The following is a 17,705-nucleotide window of genomic DNA, read 5'->3' as shown; positions in this document are numbered from 1 at the left end:
GCCAAGCGTGCTAATCGGAGGTGCGGAAAATAGGTGACACCACAGTTAGCCAATCGGCAGGGTCGTCTGCGGTGTACGGTAGAGTGTGGTGGTGTTTCATTCAGACGCTGTCTCTGGTCTTCACCTGAGGACGGCTGCTTGCGTTGTGGCCGAAACGTCGTGAGAATTATTTTATTATGTTTTATTTTTATTATTTTATTACTTCCCTTCTACGTGACTTTACCGAAAGAACCAAGAAGATGAATCCCTGCAGTCACGAAAGCTTTACATCGAAATTTAGAGTGGCGGGTAATCGCACTTCCTTCCGAGATGTCTAACCAGCGTGAAAGAGTAGGCCAAATACCTATTTTTTCTTGTTACTAATGAAAGATTATTTAGACCTTCTAATGCTTATTCGTCGCCAGGAGGTAAAGATATTGTTTTCCCATGGCGTAATTTGCTCGAGAAATTTTAAATGATGCAGCACTGCGAATGATTCGCACAACTGTCGACACACACACACTCTATAAGCTTTAAGGTAATGCATTGCAAGCGAGCAGTTTTCTTTCATCGGAAGCCTGTCTGCCGGTGTAATGTGTTCACCAAAACACGTTGATCCACCAAAATCGGTGAGAAATTTGTAGAATCTGTGAAAAAAAAGTATCAGCAATTTGAACTTTTTTTTCTTTCCATATTATTAGTTCGAATTTCCCTTCTGTCTAAGCATGAAACGGACTCTTCTTTTTGTCTTAAGTTTCTTAAATAACATAGCAAAACTCGAGCTACGTTGGTCATTGAGAGAGGGCTTTACACAGAAGCTGGGCATGGTTAATGATACTCTTGTGGAAGTGTGTAACAATACGTTCATTTGAGTCACCACACAGCCTGAAAAACTCTCATTTGATATTACAGCCATACTCTGAAGGTTACGGCGGTCTTGAAAAGCACATTTAAACCAACAGAAATAAATTAATGACGATAAAATAATATACATTCTTTTTTATCGAACAATGTGCTTGAAACTCTTTGTCATTTTCAGTTGCTGTTCTTTGCTGTGATTGCATCTTCAGTGAATTTTAAACGATTCGGCAATCGCCAAGTGATAATTTTTTTTGAAAAGCGAATTTAACATGTGCGCAATTTTAAATGAAGGGGGAAATGAAAAAAGTGAAACAAAAAAAAAATGTTGGCAAAAATAACGACGGCAGTAGCTTTGAAAGCCTTGCTTGTTTTTTTTTATACAACTCACATCATCCACACATTTGTAAAACATTCAACCCCGTTTTCGCTTCGCTCATTTGGAACAAGTTGGCGCAAATATTTAAAAATAAACAATTCAACAAAAAAAACCCTCCAAAGACTGATGTCATTTGCACAAAATCACTCTTCACCCTACGCGTGTCGTATACAGGCTACGGAGAGTAAACAGAAAACAGAAATATGTATGCCTCGTAACTTCATCTTAAAGGGGTTTGATCGTCCTCCTCTTTGCAGATATTTACACCGATGGGAATAAATCAAGAGGGAAATTGTCACCCCAATTATAACAATATTTAAACGAGAAGAGATGTTGTTGTTTGTTGTTGTTGTTGTTGAGAATACGCAGCAAGGGGGGATGGGGGTGGGGGGAGGTTGGTGAGTTTTCGTTCACAAGCATCCCGCCGCCTGTCCCCTTCCATTCTGTCGGGATATAAAACCGGTCAAATTGTACTCGCACACTAAAACGGAATGTGTAACGCAACCAAGACAAACTCGCGGACCGTTTTGCTGCTCAAACCGCGCAGAGTTTCGGGTAGAGGCCCCGGGGTCGGGCGGCGGCTGGCAGGGAGAGAGGCAAGCCCTGCCCAGGCTTCGGGTCGCACCAAACGCCCGCAGCTCGGTTGAGTTTTAGGACACCCGGTGATCTTGTCGGTGGACTGGGAGAGACGTTGCCCTCCTCCCCCCCCCCCCGTGACGCCTTCCCCCACCCACCACCCACCACCACCACCACCACCACCCCGTTCCGTAATCCGTTGTCGCAGAGAAACTGGAAACGAGAAAACCAAACTGCGCTCTTAGAACGTCTGAGCGTGTGCAGGTGCCACGGCTTCTCCTGGGATCGACGGCACGAGACTCCCGTCTCCTCGGCCTCGCAGATTTAATTTTACGCAATTAATCGCATTTTTTCCCACCTCCCATCGACTTAAAGGGTTCCTCGATGTTTTTGTTGTTGTTGTTGTGTAATCCGCGTGCTCTCGCAGTGCCACGCTGATGATGCCCACGTTGCCTCTTCCAAAGTTGCCGCTCCCTTTTCATGATTGCGCTGTTGCTTGTGATGCTGCTGCTGCTGCAGCTCATTGATGTGGCTGTCACTACTGACATAGTTGATCACCGTTGCTGCTGTTGATGGTGCTGCTTCTGCTTATGTACAGTAGTTGATGATGATGAATCTGCTGCTCATGTCAATGTTGCTGCTGCTGCTGTCGTTGTTGTCAAGTTCGATGCTACCACTCGCGCTAATGTTGCTGATGACTTGTTACTGATTTGCGACGTTACTGCTGCTTCTAAATTGTGTTGCTGTCTGTGCCGTGAAAGCGACTACTGCTGCTACTGCTGCTCTGCTACTTATTGCTGCTGCTGCTGCTGTGTCGGCTCTCGATGTGTCAACAGCCGACGTCGTTCTTGCCGGAGTGAGTGCTAATTTCATTATTTTACCACGCGGTTATATACATCCTATATCGTTATTATATAATTGGCGCGCTGTATATTGTGCTTGATTTTTTTTTCTTTCCCCGTGATGATTTTACCATCTGCGGCAATGTGTTGCTGCTCTTGTTTTTGTTGTTGTTGTTGATCACCGTGCAGACAAGGGTGGTTAATTCTCCAAAGATCAGGACCCGGAGAACTGAAGGGAGATACAAAAAAAACAAAATCGCACGCAGACGCGAGATAAAACGACGTTGTACACACGTAAAACAATTGACAACAAACGCTTCCTTTCAAAAGTCGGCACAAGCTTCACCTACTTGGTCATTAAATGCCACACAACAACGGTCCCTTACTCCACCGAATGGAGACTTCAAAATGTGTTTTGTGTTTAATTGCCCCCCCTCGCCTAATGGAGCCTGGCGTCTCTTACACCGCCGGTGTTAATGAGGCAGCGCTCTGAGACTAATTTCAGCTCGTACGTGGGCGTCTACACTTGTGCTGTGAAGAGCGCCGATTATATATATTTAAAAAAATTGCTGTTTGTAAGTCCGAGTTTTCATTGGGTATAAAATTGCACGTTGCGTTTAGATCTTTTTTGAAAACGTATTTAATTTTTTTTTATAAGCGTACAATTGATTTAGCATTTTTATAATATCACTAATCGCATCAGAGCCGTTCTCTTATCGGAGATTGTGTTGAGCTCGCTGGAATTGGGGTAACGGTGGGACGTCTGCCGTTTGTTCGCGGTGTCTCTGGCCTTCGCGTCGGTCATGAGACCCGCGGAAGATGACACTGCAGAACTACTCATGAGGTCCCCTCAATGGAGCCTCTCGGCTCTACCATTGCTTATGATGGCAATATGTTCAGGGGTTGAATGCCAATGTCGAGGTCTGCTGTTCGCCACGACGAGAGGGTTTCAGGAGAGGGTGTGTGGACTGTTGCTGTTTCTCCTCCTCTGTTGAAGGAGCGCGGAATACAGCGGTTTGCTTATATGGTCCATATTTTTGGTTGCAAGGCCACAATTGCACTGCGGTGCCGTTAATTTGAATAGACCTCTCGAAGCCAACACTACACAGTGCCCCCTCCACGCTCTGTAAAGAGTGGTTCACCCGTATCAATCATCATTTGTCATAGGTATAGCACGTAATAATAATAATCTATTATCGTTATAATGTACAATAGTCATCGAGCGTCATTGTGTAGGACACGAGTTACAAAATAAATTAGCGGACAGTACCCCTCCATCCCCACGTAGTTTTTTCCACGTAAAAAAAATGCATGGATTTTCTTCTTATTCCCATTGGCCACGTGGCCTTTTGGAAGTCCATCTTATCACCAGCATCGGTTGCGTAACAAGCAAATTTTGCACCGGTTTTTACATTTCGTGTCTCGTCAGTAGAGCCAGGCTTGCTTCGACCGATCCTGGTGAATTTCCCGATGTTTGTTTTTTTTTATCGAGGAAAGTGCGCTAGACGTGGGGCGTAGTTCGACGCGAAACTATATAATTCACAGCACTAAATAATACTGCTTGAGTATCCTTTATGGAGAATGTACGCAACTAAATAAATAACCAGACGTTAATGCCTTCTTAGCATATTCGTGTCTCCACATAATTTATACATTTGATCAACATTACAACTCGAATTAACGATCATGGGGCACTCCTCATGTCAGATTAGTGCAGCATCCTGTTCTTCGTGTGCCTAATGTTGATACAGAGCAACAAGGAAAATTTTACAATTGCAACTTTGCATCAGTGCAACCAAGTGATGCCAGCAGTCGTGGATACATATTATTTGTGGGCCGTTTCTAAGCCGTGAGACTCGTGTTGGCCCTCGGCTGTATTAAGTGAGAAAGCGAATGTAAGACGATGCAATGTTGTGCAGTCACCACCACCGCAGTTAAAACACGTTGACGATCAAGACAATTATATTCTTGGTTCTTTCGGTAAAGTCACGTAGAAGGGAAATAATAAAATAATAAAAGTATAAAACAATAAAATTCTCACGACGTTTCGACTGCAACACAAGCAATCATCCTCAGGTGTGAAATCCACAGCAAGAAAATTTGAAAAAAGTGGCGTTTTTTTCTTAACGTCAGCACTAAGGACAGCGATTTGGCAGTTGGTCAGATGTTTTATATTTTCATTATTTTACTATTTCCCTTCTACGTGACTTTACCGAGAGAACCAAGAATATGAATCCCTGCAGTCACGAAAGCTTTCAATCAAGATCAAGACAATTGTTGATGATGGTGGTGGTGTTATGGTGATGCCGATTGCATCATCGTCTTCTCGTGTCCTGTCACTGCAGTCACATGGTTATCCAGTATCAGGCACGTGATGATGATGATGATGATTGATTATGACGACGATTATGACGATGATGACATGGTCCAGTCTGAAGCCCTGGCCAGGTCATGTCATGGTGCATGGCTCCCACAGCAGCTGAGACACCAATAGATGCTCCATGGTCTGTTTCATGGCTCACAGGAATCGGTGTCACTTAGATGATGATATGATGACCAAGCATGCTTTGATGATGATGTTGATGATAATGATGAAATAATGGCCTTGCCAATAACCTGAAACTCATTCCGGTATCTCATCACAAGTGGCTCTGAGATTTGAACGCACATTTCGGTATTTGCCAGGAAAGTATTTAGATGCCATGCTCATTATCAGCTGTTTGTACCACCCGGCAAATGTTGTGGATTTGCTCTCCAACACACTGGTGTGCTGTACTCGTAACGGATTGGCCATGTATTATGGATGATATTGGTCGCGAAAGCCTGCGTGTTAAACTGACAGGGAGTTTCGTTTGCTAAACACTATATTTAGTAGCCAACACATTCTTGAGTGCTTATGCCATGTTTTTTTACACACACACAACACTTAGCAGTGATGGACATTTATTCATCACCCTCCTACCCTTTTCTAACAACAGTCCCCACATAGTGTCTTGCGCTTTCTTTCTCATTTTAAATGGGACCGCCACACCGTGGATCTACCACAACGTGGTCAACCAACCCCTGCAAGTTAATAGGAAACGCATTAAAGCTGAGTGGTCGGCGGAGGCGAGGCGAAATTGAGCAGCCGTTGTTCAGATGTGTGCGTTGCGTGGGGCTTGATCACGTGGTTTTGTTTGTTTTGGTTTTGAGATTAAAACAAACCGGGTCTCTCCTTGTGTTGCTGTTGTTGTTGTTGTTTTAACGTGCGAGAGGAGAACGGTGTCCCCTTTTTCTGTCGGTTTGGAATTTAATATTCCGCACCAGCAAAACGAACCAAAGGGATTTCTGTGTCATAACCGTCTGTGGGAAATGAACCATTCTTCACAATGCAGTGTGAAACGTAGAAAGAATGCAATAACCATCACCCCCAGCCCCCAGATGATATTGATATCGGTGCTTTGTGTGCAAAATACCCCCCCCCCCCCCACTGTAGCTCAATTCACCTACAAATCCGAACGCACTTAATAACCCGTGCATGCATCCATCGCACGGGAGCGGCCACCCTCATAAATGATGGATTTCTCATTTTCTGCAGTGTCTTGCGCCGGGATATTTCTACAAATCCGTTCAACTTTGGCGCAGCGTTTGTTTCGCAGCGGCGCTAGTTGGAAAAACAAGTCCAAGAAATTAATCGCGCCCTACACACATTTCCGTACGTCATACAAGGCATCGTGTGGATCCAACCAATGACAGAAGCCGTGTTTTTTTTTAATGTTATCACTTTAAAGAGAGAGACTCTACGCCACATGGCTCATGACGTGACTTTTTAAACTCGCAACGAGGGCCCCAGACCCCAAGGCTGGCTTGCAAGCTCACGAATTCAGAGTATGTATTTATACTTGAGGAATCCGATGAGCTATGAAGCTCTTTTTTGCGGCTGTGAAGTAGGGGTGGGTAAGAACGCAGTGGGCGGGCGCAGCAACAAATACGACGTTGTATTGTACTATTGCTCCAACGTATATGCCCCCCTCCTACCTTCACCAACCAACCGGCACTGACCGGCACAGTGAAAATACGATGACGATTACCTCCACAACCCACACGGTTTGGCAAGGAGGCCCCTGATCCAACGGCAGACGAGACAAACATTCGGCCTGTGCACGTGTGTGGGGTGTGTGTGGGGTGTGCGTGGGGTGTGTGTGGGGTGTGTGTGTGTGTGTGTGGTGTGTGTGTGTGGGATGTGTTTGTGGGGTGTGTGTGTGTGGGGTGTGTGTGGGGTGTGTGTGGGGTGTGTGTGTGGTGTGTGGGGTGTGTGTGGGGTGGGTGGGTGTGTGTGGGGTGGGTGTGTGTGTGCGTGGGGTGTGTGTGTGTGGGGTGCGTGTAGGGTGCGTGTGGGGTGCGTGTGGGGTGCGTGTGGGGTACGTGTGGGGTGTGTGTGGGGTGTTTGTGACTGCAGCCAGGGCAGATCCGCTCACCCGTGTCGTCTTGACTTTGTTTCCAGCTATGCACATCCAGCCAGAGTTGTCCGGAAGAGTCTTGCACTCCTCGCCTTCCAAACACGGATCCATCTCGCACCACCACTTGCCCACGACTATCGACGCTGTTGCACGCGAAACAAAAGACAAAGATCCCCCCTATAGCCTTTAACAGACTGTTGGGGCAAGTGCTGTTAGCGAAGACATATGAAGGCCCGGCACGGCACACGAGGTGGTGGGTGGCCAACAGCACGCCCGACCGCCTTTATCTCCCCAGTGGCGATGTTTTTACACACCGCACCAGGTACTCGTTTGAGGCCGAGTCGACCTAGGGGAGGCCCAGGACCGATTCAGATAATCGTCACCAGTGTTAGCCCGTGAGCGGGAATCAAACTCGGGCCACCGGGTTCGTAGCGCAGCGTAGCGCTAACCGCTGTTGTGCACACACACACACACGCACGCACAAAAGGCAAAGATCCCCCATGTAGCCGTTAACAGACTGTTGGGGCAAGTGCTGTTTGCGGGCACCTGTCCAAGGCTTGCACCTGCACACGTGAGGTCTCTCTCGCCAGTGCTTTGATCCAGATGCGTCTCTCTCACCCAGTGCTTTGATCCAGATGGGCCTCTGTGATCATTATATGTAAGTAGATATATTACATTTAGCGTAAGGGCTTGAAAAGACGTGAAGGCAAGCTCCTAAGACTAATGAGATGGGAACATGACAACTTTTTCACCGATGATGGTCACTTTCAGCAAAAAAAACCCACCGCTGTTTCCTTTAACATTTAGCTCTGTTCATTGAAAATTACGTGTAACCTAAGATACGACCACTCGAAATTGACTTCGTGTTCCAAATGCTTGGGCAACATTTTTCCAGACGTACTTTTTAAGTGGGATGCCTGAGTGGTATGGAATGGGATTGCATCTTTTTGACCGCCCTCTTCTATAAACATCTCAAGCGCAATGACAGTTCACAGAATCGGTACCTCAATTGGCAATCATGAAAATGCATATTATTTACGTTTTTTAGTGCTAGAAAAGTAGGTGGTTACGTGAAGACTTTCACTTTTTTGTCATCTATCCCCCCAGTTTTGTTCCGATTTGTGCTATCGGCCTCGTGTCATGAGATCAATGATCCATTCGGATTATTGTGGGACGGAGCAACTTACTCTCCGTCATAGACAACGGCCAAAGGAAGTGGATATCACAGAGTTACTACTGAGATCTCTTCAAGTGACCTCTGGCCCACGCGGTAAATTACAGCGTTTCTACCCCACGTTTTGAAGAATGACCCCCAGAATTAAATGTCATAGTACCGCTGCTGAGATCTTTTCAGGTGCCTTCTTCTATACACATGTAGTGGTGATACGCGCTGGGTGTATATGTCGTGTGCCAGCGCGTATGTACGGGTGTGTGTGTGGTGACGCGCGCTGACGGGGAGGAGCAGGCGTCAGTGCGCGGGTGGGGGTAGTGCTGCTGATTGGCTGTGTGCCGGTGACGCGCCCAGAGGGAGTGATCGGGTAGCAGCGCGGTGTGATTGGTCGGGGAGTGGAAACACGCGCTGAGCGGAACCGGATCGTAGGGATAGCGCGTGGGGATTGGGTAACTGAGGAGCGGTGCCGACGTTGAGGTCCGCATCCGCTCCGTCTCCCGGGAAGAAGGGGTATATAAGGTGATGCACAGAGGAGCAGGGGGCAGAAGTGGAACCATCTAAGAATGAAGACGAAGGTGCAGAGATAGAGCCCGGAGAGGAGAGAAATGGAGAGTAGAGGAGAGTAATGGAGAGTAGAGGAGAGTAAGGTATAGTGTGTAGCCAGCGAGAGAGAAAGGTCTACACGAGCTGAGTAATGTATAGTGTGTAGCCAGCGAGAGAGAAAGGTCTACACGAGCTGAGTAATGTATAGTGTGTAGCCAGCGAGAGAGAAAGGTCTACACGAGCTGAGTAATGTATAGTGTGTAGCCAGCGAGAGAGAAAGGTCTACACGAGCCGAGTATGCATACGGTGTAGCCAGCGAGAGAGAAAGGTCTACACGAGCCGAGTATGCATACGGTGTAGCCAGAGGGAGATGCAAAGTCTACACGAGGCGAGTGGAGAGTGTAGCAGAGGCGCAGAGTCTACACGAGGCGAGAGAGGAGTGTAGCCGAGGCGCGGAGTCTACACGAGGCACAGAGAGCCGGCAGCACAGAATCCAGAGTCAAGAGAAGCGCATTGTGAGAAGAGAGGCCACGCGTTGTATTGTTACGAGTCAAGATTTAATAAAAGAAGTGTGTTCCCGTCAAGGAGTTTCCTGCCGTCATTTTCCAATACTTCATCTGGCGTCAGAAGTGAAACGGGCTTCCAAGTATGGAGACGAGGAAGACCCGTAGGACCCACGGGATTGACCGCGAGGAAGACCTGGACGACTCGGGGCCGCTGGTGGCGGGGGGTGAGGAAGAGGACTTGCCCACGCTGCAGGGTCCGTCGACGGCGCCGGCCGAGCGACCGGGGACAGACGCCGGGCTTCGTGAGGCGCACTCCCGACTGGCGGAGCTGCTGCTCGCCGCCGCGTCCATCTTGGCGGAGATCAGCTCGTCGGGAGGAGCGGGGACGGTGGGGGACATTTTACAAGGTCGCCCCGCAGATTCCCGCCAAAACGAATGGGGGATTCCCGCCATTGCGCCTGGGCCTACTTTTGGCGGGAACGGCGGGCGCCACGTGGTGGTGGGTTCCCAAGCGCGCGCATCGACGTCATCAGCGCGCGAGGGGGTCCGCCATCTTACGTCTGCTGCTGGAGCCGCCATCTTAGACACCGACGGACAGGCGGAGAGGAACCACGAGGCGGATGACTTCATTTTTCAGCAGCGCCTGCCCACGTTGTCAGCCTTCAAGGCGGAAGGCGGAGACTGGGGCCAATTTCAGCGAAGGTTTTTGGCCCATCAAGAGATGTCAGCGTGGTCCGATGCTACGGCGCTGCGGGCATTGCCCGCCATGCTGGACGACGATGCGCTCGCGGCCTTCAGGGCTGCACGGAAGTCGGACCGCTCCACGCTGAAGGATGCGCTGGGGTTGTTGGCCAGGGTCTACGGGCCTCCCTCTACGTGCCGCCATCAGTTCTACGCAAGACGGAAAGCGGCCACGGAGACCGCGCTGGCCTATCGCACGGCGTTGCTGGCTCTTGCTGATGCTGCGTTCCCTCGGATGGACGAGGAGGGCCAAGACGCGATGGTTTTGGAGCAGCTGCTCAAGTTGGCGCAGGACCTGGGGGTCCCTATCAACACAGCTGACGAGATTGATATTTCTTCTTTGAGAGTCGCCACGAATATTCAAGCGCACGAGGCCCTACAACGGAAGCAAGGCGTTGGTTGCAACGCTGCTGTCGTCGCAGCCCCGGGTTTGGTGGTCGCCGAACCCCAAGTCGTCAGCCCACGAGAGGAGGCGTTCGCCACGGGACGACCAGGGGACTGGAGGCCGGGGGCCCGGTCGCCTCTGCGATCGGGCCGAAAGTCGGAGCAACCAAGATCTACTCCGACCCTCGTCACGTGCTATAACTGCGGCCTCCGGGGCCACGTGGCGTCCGGGTGCCGCGCTCCGCGGCAGCGCGCCATGGGAGCTCGGCTGGACGACGACCGAGAGCCCAAGTCATCTCTACAATCCCCGGCAAGTCGCGGCACCTCACACGCTCGGCCTGTTTATTCGGCACACATGGGACGCCGCGTTGCGGCGGAGGAGGGCCGGTTAAGGTTCGGGGATTCGGTTCGGCGAGGGGGGTTCGGCCGGGACCAGGGAGACATTGAATGGGCGGAATTGGGGCATAGAATTGTGGCTGCTTCGGCGGGTTCGTCCGTTGTTACGGGATCTATTGATGGGGTTGAGATTAGGGTGTTAGTGGACACGGGGGCATCGGCTACTATTATATCGGACCTCATTTATAATATTCTTCCGGTCCAATGTCGTCCGCTGCTTCCAGTGGATGTGCCATTTTACGCCGCTAATGGGGGATCGTTGGGCATTATCGGTCAGGTTAGGGCGTCCATTTGCATTGGAGATATCAAATTGTCGGGACCCGTTTTCGTTTCGTCTTTTTTGGCAGTTCCGTGTCTTTTGGGCACTGACTTTTTGGCTAAAATGCCCATTAAAATTCTTATCGATCAACGATGCATTGAACTGCCATCGGGTCGCCGGATTTCATTTTTGACGGGCCCTACTGACATTCGGACGGCGTGCGCTACGATACAAGCGGTGGCGACGCAGACAGTGCAAGTGCCCCCGGGTTCACAGATGTTGATTCCCCTCCGGTTGCGGAAACCATGGGTGAGGGAGGCTTCGGGACAGAGTATGCTTTTGGGTCCTTCTAACAAGGCTGTCGGGGGTCTTGATTTATCGGTGGCTCACACTTTGGTGCGGGCTGACAGGGATCCGTTTGTGATGGTTTTGAACGCGGGGTCGCGACCAGCTGTCATTCCGCAGGGCACCGTGCTGGCTCACGCGGCGCAGGTCCCTGGGGATGATGGGTTGGTTGCGCAGGTGGGCTCGAGCCCCGCGCGGAACGTTGAGCCAAGGGAAGACCTTGAGTGGGTCCATTCGTTATGTGCCGCCTCGGACGATTTGTCGGCGGCGCAGTTGGGTGCGCTGCGCGAGTTGCTCATTGAATTCTCTGATGTATTCAGTAAACATAAGTATGACATTGGGTGCACGGATTTGTTGCACCATCACATTGAAACGGGCGATGCGGCGCCGGTCAGGCAAAATCCCTTCCGACTGAGTCCCGTGGAGAAGGAACATGTTCAGTCGGCTGTTAACGATATGCTAGAAGCCGATATTATTTCGCCCTCCTCTAGCCCGTGGGGAGCGCCTATTGTGCTGGTTAAGAAGCAGGACGGGTCCCTGCGATTCTGCGTTGATTTCCGTCGCCTGAATAAGATCTCTGTGGCTGACGCGTATCCGCTCCCCAGGATGGATGAGTCCCTCGATGCATTGTCTGGTGCGCGATATTTTTCGACTCTTGATTTGTTATCGGGGTTTTGGCAGTTGCCGCTCGACGAAGAGTCGAAACCTAAGACAGCATTTCGGACTCCAGGGGGGCTGTTCCAGTTTAACCGGTTACCCATGGGACTTCACTCCTCTCCAGCGACGTTTCAGCGACTTATGGAGCTGGTTTTGTCGGGCTTGCAGTGGGATACATGCTTGATTTATATGGACGATGTCATTGTTTTCAGTAAAACGTTTGAGGAACACCTCCGGCGATTGAGAGGGGTGTTCTTGCGAATGCGATCGGCTAAGTTGAAATTTAAACCGGCCAAATGTCACCTCCTTCGTAGGTCCGTTAGATACTTGGGTCACATTGTCGATTCTTCGGGGATCTCCACCGATCCCGCGAAGACGGATTGTGTCGGTTCGTGGCCGACACCTACGTCCGTTTCTGACGTGCGTAGTTTCATCGGGTTTGCTTCTTATTATCGGCGGTTCGTTGAGCACTTCGCCACTATTGCAAAACCCTTGCACGCTCTAACGGCGAAGGGAGTGAAGTTCAAATGGGGACCGGAGGAGGAGGCCGCGTTTCGCTCCCTCCGGGACGCCTTGGTGGGTGCCCCACCCTTGTGTTATCCCGATTTTGCCAGTCCCTTTTTGCTGGACACGGATGCTAGCAACACGGGCATTGGGGGGGTGCTATCCCAAGTCGTTGGGGGTGTCGAAAGAGTTGTCGCCTACGGTAGTAGGGTGTTGTCTCCGGCGGAGCAGCGCTACTGTGTCACCCGTCGCGAGCTGCTTGCCATTGTTTTTTTTGTGCAGCAGTTTAGGCCATATCTTTATGGTCGTCACTTTACAGTCCGAACGGACCACGCGGCGCTACAGTATTCATTGAGGGTCGCCCAGCCCTCGGGCCAGTTGTCGCGTTGGTTGGAAGTCCTCCAGGACTATCAGTTTACGACTACGTACCGTAAGGGGTTGCGACACACGAATGCCGATTGCTTGTCGCGGTTGTTGCCTTGTGATGAATGCGCGTGTTTGTCGGGATCGGCGCGCTGTAAACCGACGCTTGCGGGGGAGATGGGGGCACTGGCTGCGACAGCGGGCGCACCGATCGGGGATGATTCCACTGCCTCTCAGGGTCGGGACTCGCTGCTCTCGCTGTCGCTCAGCGAATGGGGCCGCCTCCAGATGGCGGACAGCTCGCTGCTAGCATTGCGCCGCAAGGTTGGGGGTCCCGAGGGGGACCAGGAGCGTACCGGCTCCTATGTACTTGAGCGGGGCGTGTTATTGAAATGGGACAGTTTGTCCCGGCGGAACGCACTCGTGGTGCCTTCCGCTGTGAGGGGGAGGGTTGTCTTGGCGGCACACGAACGCCTCTTGCACTTGGGGGTTAACAAGACGCTTGCCCTGCTTCAGCGTGACTATTACTGGCCGGGAATGGGAAGTGATGTGGTGCATATTCTGAAGGGGTGCATTGAGTGCGCCAGGCGTAAACCACCGGCCGTGGCAGCTAATCCACCGCTGCAATCTATTCAGGTCTCGCGTACCAACGAGCTCGTTGCACTCGATATTTTGGGGCCCTTCCCAGTCACGCCGAGAGCGAGAGGCCACGCCTATGGCGTGGCCTCTCGCTAACCAGTCGGCAGCGGCTGTGACGGATGCCTTCGTCCAGGGCTATGTCCTGGACAAGGGGGCTCCCGAACGCCTGCTGACCGACCAAGGTAAAAATTTTTCGAGTAAATTGTTGCAAGAGGTGTGCGATCTGTTGGGTACCAAGAAGGTGCGTACCTCCCCGTACCACCCGCAGACTGACGGGATGGTGGAGAGACTCCACAAAACCTTGACTTCCATGCTTTGCCAGCAGGTGTGCGAGGCACATGTAGATTGGGACCTGCAGGTCCCGGGAGTCCTTGCCGCGTATAGAATGGCCCCCCATGCAGCTACGGGGTTTTCCCCATTCTATTTGATGTACGGTCGGGAAGCTGACCCGCCAATAGAAACGCAACTTGGCCTGTCCGCTCCACGAACTAATTCTAATTTGGCAGAACATATTAAGTTTAATATTCACAAGCTGACAGAGGCAAGGGAGGCCGCGCGGCTTAATTCGCGGGCTCGCCAAATTGCTAATGAACGGTTGCGGGCACGGAAGGTGTCCATGCACGAATGGAAACCAGGTGACAGGGCCTGGCTGCATTGCCCTCAGGCACCCTTGGCTACGTCGCCTAAATTGTTGAGACCGTGGAGGGGACCCGTGGAGGTCGTGCGCGTTGCACGGCCCCAGTGCGTTCAGATAAAGTGGGGAAAGCGCCGGTGGTACGTTCACCCCTCCCGACTGAAACCGTTCTCGCCTCCATATGGCCTCCCCTTGTGTCGTGATGGCCGGGCGTGTGACGTGACCGGCGACCCAGAGGGGGAAATGTCTCTGCCTGATCCACACGTATTTTCGCCTGATCTGCTCCCAGGTGTCTCGGAACTGACAGCTGCCGATCACCGGCGGCCGGATCTCCGCGGCGGGGCCGGCCCTTTCAGGCCCGTTCCGCGCCGTCTGGAGCAGCCGGAACCGCCGGACGGTCGTCAGTGTCCCGCCCCATACGATGGATCAGCCAGACGGACTCGCGCCAGGTCGTGCTACTTTGCATGACCTGCCTCGTGAGGAGTCGGGGCAGTTGGAGCGCCTCGTCACTGCGTGTAGTCGCAGGGACGTGGGGCGCGTTCGTTTCGAATTTGCTCGTATCGTGTTATTGTTGACTTTTCGGGTTCATTGTCAATCTGTACATAGTTATTCTTGTTGTTGTTGTTGTTGTTGTGTTATGTTACGGGGCACACTCGGGGGGTTACGGGGTTTTTTTTTGTTGGTTGTCGTTTTATCGTCGCGGTTGGTTGTTGTTAGCAGCCGGGCCGGCTGCGAGCTATGTGGGAGGGGGTGATGTAGTGGTGATACGCGCTGGGTGTATATGTCGTGTGCCAGCGCGTATGTACGGGTGTGTGTGTGGTGACGCGCGCTGACGGGGAGGAGCAGGCGTCAGTGCGCGGGTGGGGGTAGTGCTGCTGATTGGCTGTGTGCCGGTGACGCGCCCAGAGGGAGTGATCGGGTAGCAGCGCGGTGTGATTGGTCGGGGAGTGGAAACACGCGCTGAGCGGAACCGGATCGTAGGGATAGCGCGTGGGGATTGGGTAACTGAGGAGCGGTGCCGACGTTGAGGTCCGCATCCGCTCCGTCTCCCGGGAAGAAGGGGTATATAAGGTGATGCACAGAGGAGCAGGGGGCAGAAGTGGAACCATCTAAGAATGAAGACGAAGGTGCAGAGATAGAGCCCGGAGAGGAGAGAAATGGAGAGTAGAGGAGAGTAATGGAGAGTAGAGGAGAGTAAGGTATAGTGTGTAGCCAGCGAGAGAGAAAGGTCTACACGAGCTGAGTAATGTATAGTGTGTAGCCAGCGAGAGAGAAAGGTCTACACGAGCTGAGTAATGTATAGTGTGTAGCCAGCGAGAGAGAAAGGTCTACACGAGCTGAGTAATGTATAGTGTGTAGCCAGCGAGAGAGAAAGGTCTACACGAGCTGAGTAATGTATAGTGTGTAGCCAGCGAGAGAGAAAGGTCTACACGAGCCGAGTATGCATACGGTGTAGCCAGCGAGAGAGAAAGGTCTACACGAGCCGAGTATGCATACGGTGTAGCCAGAGGGAGATGCAAAGTCTACACGAGGCGAGTGGAGAGTGTAGCAGAGGCGCAGAGTCTACACGAGGCGAGAGAGGAGTGTAGCCGAGGCGCGGAGTCTACACGAGGCACAGAGAGCCGGCAGCACAGAATCCAGAGTCAAGAGAAGCGCATTGTGAGAAGAGAGGCCACGCGTTGTATTGTTACGAGTCAAGATTTAATAAAAGAAGTGTGTTCCCGTCAAGGAGTTTCCTGCCGTCATTTTCCAATACTTCACACACACACACACACTAGGGGTGTACTTTCTCCAAACCTATAGAGACGTATTTGTGGTATGGCAGTGAAACCAACAATTAAATTCTCCATAACTGATGTTTCTCACCAAATTAAGTGCAAAACAGTTAAATGCGCTGGGTTTTTGTGCGTGTGGTCATTGGTGACCGGGCTGAAACCATCAATTCGCTACACTTGAAAACGTGGTTTAATCGCAGGCTGCCGTCTGGATTTGAACCCAGGGCTTCGGCTGTGCCAAGCTCAGCGCTCTGCCCTCTGAGCCACCTGGCTACCGCTTAAAACAAAATATCTTACCATTTTCTGTCTCTGTAGGGTGTGACCAGTGTTTGCCACTGGATGGTATTTTATCGGAGGAAAGCTGCGCTCCAAGACTTTTCGTGAACATCGTGGGCGCCGTATAAATGCAAGCACCTCTGGTAATTATTGTCATGACGTTGTCGCCGCGTGTAAATCATTCAGTGCAGTTACCGTCCCCCATTTGAAGGACGGCGCGCTAGGAGACGCTCTGCGGCGTTGGCGGCGACTTGGACTGTGTTCCTTGGCCCCTGCATCTCCTTCGCCGAGAATGACCTTTTATGATATTTAACGGAAAGTTTAATCGCCGCCCTGTCAATCCGCAACGACTTTGCGGTATTACTCCCCCCCCCGTCACTCCCCTCGCCTCCACAAATGAATCGATCCGCAGCGGAGGCAGCAAGAAGGAACCCTGGGTTTTCCGTCGCCACCGACAAACGCCCACGTGCCCTCTGCTACGCTGTGTGAGGTCACGGCTTCTCCACCGCGAGTTTGTCCACAAATTCAAACAAGCGGCGGACCAAAGGACGCTGCAACCGGCGGTGGTGGGCTTTGGCTCGAGGTTTAAACTCCTTGTGAGATGACACCAGGGATTTATATATATATAGGCAAGAGACGGGAGATGCAGCGAGATGGAAGGGAAATGCAGACAGCAGTTGGAGGTGAAATACTACGAGCGAAGATTAGATATAAATGTCGTGGCATGAGAGAGAGACGTAGACGTAGACGGAGACTTCAGAAAGGTTAATTCGGTTTTCTAATGTGAATTGGCTCGTTCATTAAGATCTAAATTCGCGCTGATAATTGGTTCGTCCGCTATTTTTGTTTCGTGATTCCGGGGCCCCTTGAGCCACTTGGTGCCCTTTAACTTTTGCTTGCTTCGCTCATGCCCCCCTGCGCCGCCACTGATTCTGAGAGGGTAACTTTTAAACCGTACATTGCGCGCGACTATTGACGGCTCAAAGGTTGTGGTGGTATAATGCGTTGTAAGCCAGTGTGTTGCACCTTCAAAGTAATGTGATCGAGTCACTGTAATTTATTTGACTACTTTTTATAAAAAAAAAATGCACAAAAATAACAGCCCAGCACTGCATTCCGAAAGTAGGCAGTGTGCAATAATTATCTAACGCACATCAGCTGTTGTGGTCCCTTCATGAAGCCAAGATAATGCTCTATAGTTTCTACCTGCCGATTGTTTTTTTTCAATCGTCGAATAAAACAACAACTGCAAGTAAGGTCATCATAAACAGCGGGGCAATTGTACGCGCTAAGTAACAGTAATCTGATTACACACTGATCATTGGGATAGCCATACAGGGTTATTAATAATAATGTTAAATTTCGATTTAAAGCTTTCGTGACTGCAGTGATTCATCTTCTTGGTTCTTTCGGTGAAGTCACGTAGAAGGGAAATAATT

General features: G+C 51.0%; 1 protein-coding gene across 1 annotated transcript in view; it reads right to left on the bottom strand.

Moving 5' to 3' along the window:
- Window positions 1–1,750: 1,750 nt before the first annotated feature.
- The window catches only part of LOC144731166 (chemokine-like protein TAFA-1), a 42,419-nt gene continuing 26,464 nt past the window's right edge, over window positions 1,751–17,705 (bottom strand). The window contains exons 3-4 of the mRNA XM_078612131.1: window positions 7,068–7,216; window positions 1,751–1,828 (exon numbers count right to left, since the gene is read on the bottom strand). Of these exons, the coding sequence (XP_078468257.1) occupies window positions 1,751–1,828; window positions 7,068–7,216 (227 nt within the window). The remainder of the gene's footprint in view (window positions 1,829–7,067; window positions 7,217–17,705) is intronic.

The sequence above is a fragment of the Lampetra planeri genome, chromosome 38, assembly GCF_965212315.1.
Source record: "Lampetra planeri chromosome 38, kcLamPlan1.2.h2, whole genome shotgun sequence".
Lineage (NCBI taxonomy): Eukaryota > Metazoa > Chordata > Hyperoartia > Petromyzontiformes > Petromyzontidae > Lampetra > Lampetra planeri.
Note: the sequence above shows the minus strand (reverse complement) of the source record. Positions and strands in the feature narration are given on the sequence as shown.